At 33.8% G+C, this 12,040-nt stretch overlaps 1 protein-coding gene across 1 annotated transcript; it reads right to left on the bottom strand.

The window, feature by feature from the left end:
• Positions 1–1,565: 1,565 nt before the first annotated feature.
• On the bottom strand, positions 1,566–11,629 carry LOC132714327 (nuclear receptor subfamily 1 group D member 2-like). The gene is made up of 8 exons (XM_060697169.1): positions 11,521–11,629; positions 10,837–11,005; positions 8,323–8,473; positions 7,280–7,450; positions 4,930–5,102; positions 4,253–4,493; positions 2,701–2,928; positions 1,566–2,268 (listed from the first exon to the last, which is right to left on the bottom strand). The coding sequence occupies exons 2-8, from the start codon at positions 10,963–10,965 to the stop codon at positions 2,015–2,017; spliced, it is 1,347 nt and encodes a 448-aa protein (XP_060553152.1). The 5' UTR covers positions 10,966–11,005; positions 11,521–11,629; the 3' UTR covers positions 1,566–2,014.
• Between the last annotated feature and the right edge of the window lie 411 nt (positions 11,630–12,040).

Below are 12,040 nucleotides of genomic sequence, written 5' to 3'. Positions count from 1 at the left end.
TAAACTTATGTTGCGTTGCGCATGTGTGAAAAAGATATACACGACTTGGATATAAATGAAAGCTTAAAATGTAGGTTACCTTTTTGATAAAAGAAACGAAGATAAAAGAGATTTCACATTTTATTTCGTTGATATCGACTAAAAGAAAGTAAACAAAATAAAACAAAAAAAGAAAGCTTTTAAAGCACATAAATGTATGACAGATACTAAAAGCTACATAATACATATACAGTTAAACTTCGTTCGCTCGAACTCGGATTGCTCGAACACCTCCCTTCGCTCGAACTCATCGTCCGGTCCCGGTGAATTCCCTATATATTAACATATATTGTTCTACCTCGGATCGCTCGAACACTGATCGCTCGAACTCTCGAACAGGTTGTTCGGTCTCTCCAATAGAAATATAGTGAAAATCACACGTTTTCGGTCGAACACAAAAATTTTTCAAAAGCTGTGAACGATCCGCTAATTAGTGACAGTCGGCGTCTCGTGTTTTTAACACCTTGTGATAAAGGCAATTAAGGTTGAATTATACAAAAGGACAGGTGATATTCGCTCATCGATTTGTTTGTTTTGTTTTCCGACCGTTTTTATTTAAGATGCAAACAAAACGCATATAAATGGTAATTAATGATATTAAAAGAAATAATTGAGATGTGCTGAAACATGTGATAGAGACATTATTGAGGACTTAGTTTCGGCACGGAACTCAACCGAAAGTGATCCAACAGAAACGGAAGAAGATGATGAACTGGGGAAGCTATGAAAGCTTGTGAAATATTAAGAACTTTTAAATGACTTTTCCCGATAATTGTGTATTGACATGTGTATAAAATCTTGCTCTATTAATAGATTGATACTTGTGTGTGCTATTTTTAGATTGTGATCCATGATAAATGAACAGACTTGCCTGTGCTATTTTTAGATTGTGATTCACGATAAATGTAAACTCTGTATTATATTGTGTATAACAAAATAAGATAAAGAAGACTGTATTATTTTTATTGAATTCATCGATCATTGTTACAATGTAACAACAATACAGATGGATAAAAACAAAGGTAACATTCAAACAGGTATATGCCTCTATGTACGATCTTATTTTTCAACCTCGGTTGGCTCGAACTACCGATCTCTCGAACAAATTTTCAGGGGCCCTCCGAGTTCGAGCGAACGAAGTTCGACTGTATAAGGAAAACTTCACAGATCATTTCTAATGAATGGTTAATGTTAAACCAGAATGAATGAAGTATATAAATAATGAAGAACGTAACTCTTAATGCTAGATGAACGCGATCTCACAGCTTTGTAGTAGACCGGATACCGGACCCACTAATCAAAGTACAAATTTTTGCTAGCCATAACAATTCAATGTGTACCTGCTACATGTATTTCATACCACTGGACCTTTCTTGGGAGCATGTACATTTTTTCAACTTGTATAACTTTTGCGAAATCCGGATGTAAACTTGGTAATCTACTGCGAGATTTCAGGTTTCACATTTTATTGTTTTTGATTTTCGAGAAAATTTGATAACATTTTAAAAAATAAAGCAGACGACATGTAAGCGAACGACAATTTTACTAGCAAGCAAGATTTTCTTTTAGTGTGGAGACCTGTATATACACGACAAAACATGTACATTTATAATCTTTAAAAGCAAAAAAAAAAAAGATAGAATTGCTAAGCATTCAATTCTTTTCACCGACTAGATATTCATATAAACAACACTTTAACATTTGCCTTACTTCCTTTTACACTTTCGTGTGGTTATAAACAGCTTACATACGACGAAATTCTACAAAACAAAATCAAATGTTCAAGTACTTTCTAACTAAAACTTGACTTTAACGTGAATGGCCATAACTCATTTTCACCCTCAATTCACTTATTCTTTACAATTTATAAATACGGAAGTTAGTCAGTTTTATGGCAGAGTCGATAGAAACCGTATTCAATTAAGTGGACGTACATGATGTGTTCAAATATAATTTATCCGAATTTTATGACACTTTAACAGTCATCGTAAGAAAGCATATCTTTCCATAAGGGGAAGTCTTGCATAATAAATTCCCACTGGGAGAGAAATTGTTTGTTAACAGTGATGTTCATTCTGTTAAGAGACCGCACAGCAAGAAGACTATCAAATATCTTGTATAAACGCCGTCCTGGTGCCGTGCTTGTTTTCGTCAGGTAGTGACGTAAACATTCCATAAACCTTTCTTGAAGACTTTGCACTGAACCTTTGTCTTTAACTGCACACCGGTCTGAAATCAATTAATAAAACATACATTAGTGTAGGTTCTTTGGACAGTCCTACTCAATCTAAAAACGTCAAACGGCAATTTACAAGCTCTCCGGTAAGAGTAAGAACTCTGTTGCCTCTCAAGCATGAACGATCACCTGAGTAGAACCACCGCCATTCCACAAGCTCGCATGATAGCTTTTTAACAAGAAAAAAAATCAAAAACCCTTATCGGAATTCGAACACTGGATAGCGTGGCAAGTAATTCAAAGTAAGCAACCATAACCATTACGCCACGGAGGGACCAGATAATTGAAATATGTTAATACAATAAACTGACCTTTTCAGTTAAATTAATAAAAAATAATTACACACAGTTTACACTTTTTTCTTCTTTTAAATGCAATTCGAATATGTCCATGATTATGTAAAATAAAATATCTACTATATATACCTGCAGACGTTAGAACAATTGCCCGGATGAGAGCAATCTCTTCGAAGGAAAGTTTAAGCTTGCTAAGCCTATCGGCAAATTCAAAGTTCAGATCTATCCATTCTTCCGGGAAAAACCTCGTCATGTGCTCCTTGGTGCCATTCTGAGATCCATCCCAGCACAAAGCCACGCCCAGCTCCTTGTTAAATAACATATGACTGCCAAAGAACCAGACTTCAAGATGTGCAGCTGAAATAATAACGTTTTGATATATTTTACCCTTAACCTGGTAATGGACTTGTCCTGGTCCCATTTTCGGGTCCGTCCATTTTAAATTTTAGGGATATCAAGTTGTAAATTTGAATTTTGTTCACCCTGCATAGATTCTCAGGCTGGCCGGCATGGTTTTATATTGGTGACCGAGGCTAATGTTCTTTTGTTTCAGCAAGGTAAGGCTTAAACAAACACTGCTTTTACCATAAGTCAACTCAAACTACAAATGAGCCGCGTCACGACAAAACCAACATAGTGTGTTTGCGACCAGCATGGATCCAGACCAGTCTGCGCATCCGCGCAGTCTGATTAGGATCTATGCTGTTCGCTTACAAACCCTATAACAAGTAGAGAAACAGATAGCGAACAACATGGATCCTGATCAAACTGCGCGGATGCGCAGACTGGTCTGGATCCATGCTGGTCTCAAACGCATCATGTTGGTTTTGTCGTGACGCGGCTCAAATGTATGTTTAATTTTAATATTGAAAGGCAATTATTTGTTAGGAAACCAAACACACTTCGTGTTTTTCATCGTTAGAAAAAGTTAACAAACATGAAAAGACTTCCATTTTAAACGTCTTCAAGTGGTTTATTACTGATAACACAAAGCCTAACTCCCGATTTTCTTCATAACTATTTGTCTTATTTTTGGTAATGGCTAATTTGAATAAATATTGGGGTAAAACAACGCTTCGTGATGTTTTTTCTCGGTCGAGTCAGTAAGCTTAAGTTTATTTTATGTCAGTAGTTAAAGGTCTTAAAACATTTGATTATTGATATAACACAAAAAATGAAAAAACGCATATCATTACCCGATTGAAAAAAATAAATATTTTCTATGTTTCACTCTTGGTATTTAATTAAATGCAAATGCAACCTATTTTAGCGTGAAAAATATAAATTTCGTGACTAAAAAGGGCTCGTGAATACATTTATTTCAAGTTTTCATAGGTTTAATGGTTCATAAAATTACATATGCATGTCTCAATGTAAAACATGTTCAAATTATATAAAATCAAGGCAGGTTATATAAAAAGCAACAAATGTTCGCCATCTTGATAAGAGCAGGTGAAAATTTAATTCTTAAATACCCATAACTACATGTATATAAATTCTTCAATGATATTATTTACTAGTATATCATAAAGAACCCTCAAAACAACAACACACCTTAAACAAAGGTCGAATCTTGATGTATTCCGCGCTACATTTGCCATATTTAGATTTTTGACGTCATCGTGATTTTTAAGAGCACCGTAATGCCTAGCGGAAGTAGCAAAACGAAATGAAACACTACCTTTCATTAGTACAGATGCATCATCAGTGCTAACAGTCTTGAAGCCGGGTACAAGTCTCACAAAGTTTCTATATTGCACGATGCTTTCCTCCATCGCCCGACCGTACATGTCAAACTGGGTCAGCCTGTCATCTAGGTCAAGACCGGTCTCTGCGAACACCGTTTGGTACTCCTCGGTGGAGAGCTTCTTTGAAGTCCCGAATACGTCTTCGAATATTTCTTGCTTTAGATTAAACTCTTTCTGTTTTACGACAACAAAGAAAATGCACGTGATACAGGTTGCAGACGACACTATAATTGGTATGCATAATTTTGACATTCTGTTGCTGGACATGAACTATTTGTACCGGATGTAGTCCGGGATGTGTTGATTACATACTTTTATTGTCAGATAAGATAAATAGTGTTTTCGATAGTTATAGCGATACATCCTGCGAAGTTTAAAGCAACAGTGTCATAGCAAATAACTGCGCATCTTACTCTACTTATATTCTCAAGAATGCTATCGATTTCACGGGTATTATTTCCCTTGATTAATTAGACAAACGCTAAGTTAATATTAAGCTACTTCCCTTTGTACCTAAACGGTACAAAATCAATCAAAATCAATAATATACACTTTTATTAATTAATATTGTTGTAAATAATATTATACAATTTGATTTTATCATACTTACGTAAACATTATCATGTATTTCATTCAGTGGTTGAAGGAAATGTTTTTTGAGACTCGGATACACGACCTCCTGACATGAAACCAGCGCATCAATGAGGCATTCCATCTCACTGGATTGCACCAGGCCAAGGGCAGCGTCCCTAGTCGGGCTATAACTGTTATACGACTTTGATTCTGAAATTCAAAAAGAAACAATCTTCAGTTTACAAAAATAGCATCAGCAGACGACAATAAAACTATGACACAGAAAATGATGGTTTCGTGTTTTCGAATACATTTAGTAGTGACAAACCTGCAACATTCTAAATAGACACACCTTAACCTTAGATCATAAACGCTCACAAAAAATGAAATAGGATAGCAAGGTGTATAATTTATAATTTCGTATGTAAGTGAAAAGAATAGGGTATTGTCGTTTAAATACTTGCGCACACTGTAAGCGGATCCAGGTTTTTATATTTCCAAACCGCCTAGTAATCTGAGACCGGGTGAAAGCATATGTTTTGTATCAAATACGTTATAAAATTTATGAAAGTGATAAAAAGATAAAAAAGATGAACTATCAGAGCTTTTATGACATATTACGATACAGCAGTAATTGGGGACAAAAACAACGCCTGATAATTATAGAAAAGACGGATGTAACAAAATACAACAAAAACATACATCCGGATTTGATAGAAACGCTGCAATTTTATTGCACTGAATTTTGGGAAAATCTATTCCAGGAACTATTAACAAAATGAGATAACAAATTTGCTTATTTAGAATTCAAAGCACGACGCTTGATTTTTTTTCTGTGTAATCAAAAATGCTTTAAAAGATAAAGGCCTCAACAGACGGTAGGATTTTGAAGTACAACACCAATTAAAACTAAGATGTACAGACAAATCTTAATGTGTGAAGGGTATTATTTCTTGATTTCGGAAACCTTATGTCAAGATGTAAGGGATAGGACATGTTCTATTTTGAAAATCTTGTCATACCGATTTTTATAGACCTCCCACAATGACAAGTAACAGATAACCAAATTATCTCCTGATAATGGGTGTAATGAATGAAATTCCAGAACAATTAGGGCTAAAAGGTAAACATAGTAGTAAGATGGGGTAAAATGATGTTGAAAAACTCTTCAGGAGACCCAAAGTTGTGTTTATGTTCGAATCCCAAATTATTCCGAAAATGATTGTCACGGTATTGAATTGTTCTCTAATTAGGGGAGGGGAGGTAGTTTGTAGGCGACCAGATAGCTTAGACAGCAGAGCCGCAGTACGGTATTCCGAGGGTCCTAGGTTTGAGTCTCGGTCAGGCTTCACATTGAAAATATATATATATATATATATTTTTAAATGGAGGTTTTTCAATCATTACTCATGGCGAGTATTTAGTGAGTAAAGTATGTAAAGGATCAATGTAAAGGGATCCTTTTTAGGGGAAACCTCAGATGATTCTTACAGTGTAGAATTACCGTCTGAATGCAAGTGTTGTATAGCTTTGAAAATTGTACATCTTATCTCTAATTAGTGCTGTACAGCTAAATCCTACCGTCTGTTGAGGCCTTAAGAAGACCATGTGTATGTACCTATTGACTCGAAATCCGAAACCAATTTATAAGTACGTTATGGTTAAAGGAACTCAACTTAGGTCCAATAGCCTAAAACATAACATTTGAATTTGTTACATTGATCAACTGCGACACTTAAAACAGAAAGATGTGCAGTAGAAAATGAAGAAATAAACTAAAAAAATAAATTGAAATTCGTATTTTTGTGATACTCTTTGCCCGATTTAAGTAAAAAGCGTTGCAACGCTTTTCAGTTTTAGTCCTTTTTCACAATTAGAATAATTATTCTGAGCGAATTATCTGATCTTTAGCACTCAAGCTATTTGTCTAGACCTACATCAAACGGAACATTAATTTCGAAAAATTATTTCAAGTCCCATCATGTCAACAACATAAAAACCCCAGTGGAGCCCCTTTAAAGACAAGGTTTTGCATGTATTTAAACTAGTGGTGGGTGAGGGTGGACTAAGTAAAATGTCTTAAAAGAAACAGTATTAGTGCATTGTGCAGTTATAAACAGGACACAGTTCAGAAAGGAGTCAAACTCTTACAATCACATATAAATGAAACAATACTTTAGAAAATGACGAGAGAACGCAATCGTAGCTTCTCGGCCCTTTCCGTCAAACTTCGGATAAAGATATTTAATAATAGCCGAGATGTTCCTAATGGGCAGAAAGACATACGATAAAGGATAGTGCTTAACGTAAATAGCAGGGACGTAAAGCAGAGAGTGACAGAAAGGCTAGTCGATCATATACATGTATGATATAAAGGGAGGTAGTACCTGCAAATGGTACCAGGCTCAAACTGTCGTCTGATGAGTCAGAAATGGTTGACGAAGGCGTAGACGCGTCGCTTTCCTCCATGGCAGAGTTATAGCCCTTGTTTTCTAAACTGTTTGCTTCAACGATGGCTTGAGTCCTTAGTGGCAAAGAGAAACGGCCCCGGCGAATACCTAAAATGTGATATAAGATTTGTGAAACTAGCATTTAGAAATACCGGTATTCTTAACTACTTAGATTACGGAGTGTTATAAATAATTTAAGTGGACGGAAATTTTATTGACTTTAAAACAATAAAATATAGTTCCTACAGGAAATGTACATGTTACGTGTGTAGGCTTGAAAAACAAAATTCCCCTTAGATCAAACTTTCTAACATTGACAAGTTATTAAGTACATTATGAAGTATATGATTAAATTTTATGATACGAGTAGAGGACTAAAAATTTGAGGGAAAATTCCTAATAGACTGGATTTTAAAGTATGTTCATTTAAACAGTTTAGAAACAGCTAATTGTAATGACACTGATAACAAAATGCAAACAATAATTTCCATAAAGATTAGTCTTTCTAACATGTACAAGATTGTAACAAAATGGTAGACGAGTTGGTTAAAGGCCCATTTTGCCTTAGAAATGCTATTTTTCTATTTCTCAAAAACTTTCTGTCTTTGGTATCCTGTGACAGTTTCAAAAAGAAAATTTGCCATATACCTGCACATAAACGATCTTTTGCTTATTTTGCTATGTTTTCAAATGGTATATTTAGTGAGTTATTTGTATGGAAGTCAAAATACTACTTTGTTTACATTTTCCACCTTGAAGACACATCCCTGTATGATTAGCGCTATTTTTCAGTTGTTGAATAACTTACATGCTCTAAATCCATTATTAAAACATTAGCAAACATATGTTTGACATTTCTAAAGCATTTCAAGCATAATTATAAATTTCTGAGGCATAATGCACCTTTAACGTTCTGTGATATAGCCTAATTGTATGATAACAAATTTTATTATCAGAAAAGTTTGCAGACGACAACTTACTTTCTCTAGACATTCCAAGCTTTAAACATTTGCTCAGTCTACATGCTGAGCAGTTGTTTGACTTTGTAAAATCTATGTGGCACTTTCCGAGTTCCCCATTCTTCTTGCATTTAGGTTTGCGCTTCTGTACCAATGAACGCCGAAAGAAAGCCTACAAACAAAAACAAAATGCATTTGAATTATAGAATGATCCTGTTGTAATTTTGATTATCAATTATAGATCTAAAGGCACATCAAACTTCAGAATAGGATATATATATATATAACTATTATTTTTCTTTCTGTAGAAAGGGCAAACATGTATTATATAATGTTAAAATAATGTAGATAATTAGAACATGTGAGGTGCTTTTCATCTCAAGAAAATGGCGTAGTGTGTTAAATAATTTATAAGAAAGACATCTGAATGTAAACAAAGTCGAATTTTACCTCCATACAAAATACAAAATACACTATTTTGTACTTATAGTCAACAGAAGCAAAAGATTACTCTAAAGAAGCAAAAGATTGCTCACAAGAAGCAAAAAATGGCTCAAAAGAAGCAAAAGTTGGCTCAGGTATATGAGCATTAAGTATTTTATTTTAGCCGGAGGGGGGGGGGATTTTAAACGAATATCAAAAATATAAAAAAACACTTTTGATGAATAAAATTGATAGCATTTAAAGGTTTAATGCGAGAGAGGAATGTATATGTGTAATTAAAGTTTTATAATTAGTTTGTTTTTCTTTGGCTTTGTTTATACCTGCCAAAATTCAATATCTATAAAGACATTTCGCAAAATATGACAATTGAAGCACAGCCCTTACCACGGGGGACAGCAATCAAAAATAAACATAAGGCCTAGTAAGAGAATTTCTAAATTGAAACAACAATTTAACATACTTAATTCACGAAGTTCACATGATATGATTTAAAATTTTAGTCGTGGCGATTCTTTTAAGTTGAACCAAAAAAATATTACGCAAGATTTCAATTTTCTAGATCTATCCTTGAATGAAAGCGAATGCCCTAATTTTCTAACTCGTTATGAACCATTTCATTATATAGTGCATTGAACTCTACTTCAAAAGCGGTGTATGTTTTGTTTTAACAGCCATTAAAATACCCTTATGTTAGATAACCTATTGATCCGTTTAACTATTAGAACGATTTTTGAAGTATAATCATACATCGATGACGGCTCGCTGTCAATTAAATTGCAAATTATGCGAGAACGTTCCATGCTAAATTAAGTCTGTTTTCATATTTGAAAAAAGAGATCTATTTATTTGTTATCGAAAACTATTTGCACAATCCTTTTCAGTAATTGTTGCGACCGACATTTTTATTCGCAGACAAAAAACGGTCATCGATCTTCAATAGAATAGTATAATTAGACCTTCAATAGAAAGTATAATTATAAAAGAAACTCAATATCGTTTGCTTTGATCATATTACGTTCCGTTACCGAATATAGACCAAGGTTAAAGAACACCGTCTGTTTGATTTGGATATTTCTAGAATAAACAAAACCATAACAAATCGAATTCAATATGGGTCTGTGCAAAAACATACTTAAAATATCTGCCAGATCAAAGTTATTTTTTTTAGCGAAAAGGTTTTAAAAACAATACACCTTTCTGAAAATCTTCGTCAAATCTGGTCTTAGTCTAACCTTTTGTATATCATAGTCAAATGTATTCCCAGTCAAACCGGGTATTTGTCAAATATGGTTGTTTTTCCCTAATTCAGAAACTTTGTCAAGTTTGTTTATACATTTAAATCGGCCCTTTTATTAGTCAAAGCTGCCTGTTTGCAAATCTAAGTCAAACTTAATCTTAGTAAAAACATGTTTGGATATCAAAGAATATATTGTCGCAAATATCTTACAAAAATGACGGTATATGTTAAAGCAATTGATTGGTAGGTGTTCATTAAACCTTATCAAAGTCCAATTCATCTAAATCGCAGATGAACTTTTCTGTAATCTTCACGTTTCTTATAGTAAAAGTCAACGCGAGTCTCAGTTAAAAAACGCCCATAACTGTAAGCCCCGGTAAATCACAGTCATTTTAAGTCAGTGTAATTTTTTTTCTTAGTCAGCAAAATATGTCTGAAAATTAAGGTCATTGCTAATGTTCTTTAAATGTATGTCAGAATTAACACCAGTTTGACCTCTTTGTAGATATACGCGGTCATACAGGTTTGTACGTAATGTTGACCAAATTGAAACATTTTAGCAAATAAAATTAAAGTCAGCGTGAAAACCAAATAAAGCGGTTCTATCAACCTAAGTCAGCGTAAATTTCAACGAGAATTTCTAAGAATCAAAGTCAATCTAAATATTGGCATAGTTACATGCCCGTAAATCGGAGATTTTGCGGGAAGTGAAGGAGTAGGAAGGTTATTTGAATATTATGCGATCCAAATAAAGACTATAACTTTTTCCTTCAATAAAAATATAAAATGTTGCAAGATATTGTCTTCCTTGGCTTGAGGTTTGTACAAAAATATAGAAGGAAGCTATTCTTTACCTTACACGCCTCGCATGTGATGACCCCAAAATGGTAACCTGTCGACTCACCGCCACACACCTTGCACGGGGGTAACACTACCGTGGTGTAGTGTGATGACTTCATACCGGTCTTCCGTGTCTTGGTCATACTGTTTCCTTGTAGATTTATCTTTCTGAAACGGGTAGATCTACAAATGTCACTCGTATGCCATCTTAAATTGGCTGGACTGTTTATATTCATTTATATCTATAACTACTTATAAAAAACAATACCTTGATGGCCTCTTGTAAGGGCTTATGATATCAGTTATACGAATGTAACTCAAATGGGTAGATCTATCCAAATAAACCGCACTCTATGTTTATATCAATTAATTGTTATAATGTATGTACATGTATTTAAGAAAAATATAGCAACCTAAATCTCTTTTTTCCGTACTTATGACATAACTGACCTATTTCGATATAATTTCAAACGAAATAAAACTGCCATTGATATTGATATAATTTTTAATCGAAATAATACTAAATCAAGCTATTCTGTAACGACATAAATTCTGCATATATAAATCTATAACAAATTTAAAATTCTAAATCAATACAATTATGTATTCATGTTTTGTGACAGAATAACTAGTTTACATGATTTTCCTATTCTCATAAGTAGTTGACAATCTAAAAGAATATTCGAGAAAGAACTTACTTGCTCTTGTACAAATCCGTAAAACTGTCTATATATAACAAACTTCGGATTAAACTATTTTCTATTAATGAATGAATTATGTTAAGTCTATATAACGCGCCAATGGGCAAGTAGAATGCATATCACATGATTTAAAACGTCATAATATTATACATTTGTAATTTTATATGATCTAGTTTATTTATAGCTTAGTACTAATTTATCGATTGAAGGTAGTCACGATTTTCTCTCTATTAAACATTTTATACGGTAATGGTACGAGAAAATTAAGTTTAAATTTAACAGAGATAATGTGAAACACTAGATTTCACATTCTCGTTTTGACAGGATAAAACACCCCCTTTATCAGTCGGGTAAAATAACACAATTAGTGATATGGAAATGTAGTTTATATATGTTGTAAGCTCGGCAAAACGACCAGACGACACGAGAGAGCGCGTGGTACAGTGTCGTCTGCTGCAAGTGGGATACTTTTAAAAAAATGAAAACTTTAGTTTAGGTCAGATAAAAGTCTTCTTTC

Source organism: Ruditapes philippinarum, unplaced genomic scaffold (genome assembly GCF_026571515.1).
Source record: "Ruditapes philippinarum isolate M1 unplaced genomic scaffold, ASM2657151v2 ctg7131_1_1_1_1, whole genome shotgun sequence".
NCBI classification, from domain to species: Eukaryota; Metazoa; Mollusca; class Bivalvia; order Venerida; family Veneridae; genus Ruditapes; species Ruditapes philippinarum.
The sequence above is the reverse complement of the archived record's forward strand: the minus strand, read 5'-3'. Positions and strand labels throughout refer to the sequence as shown.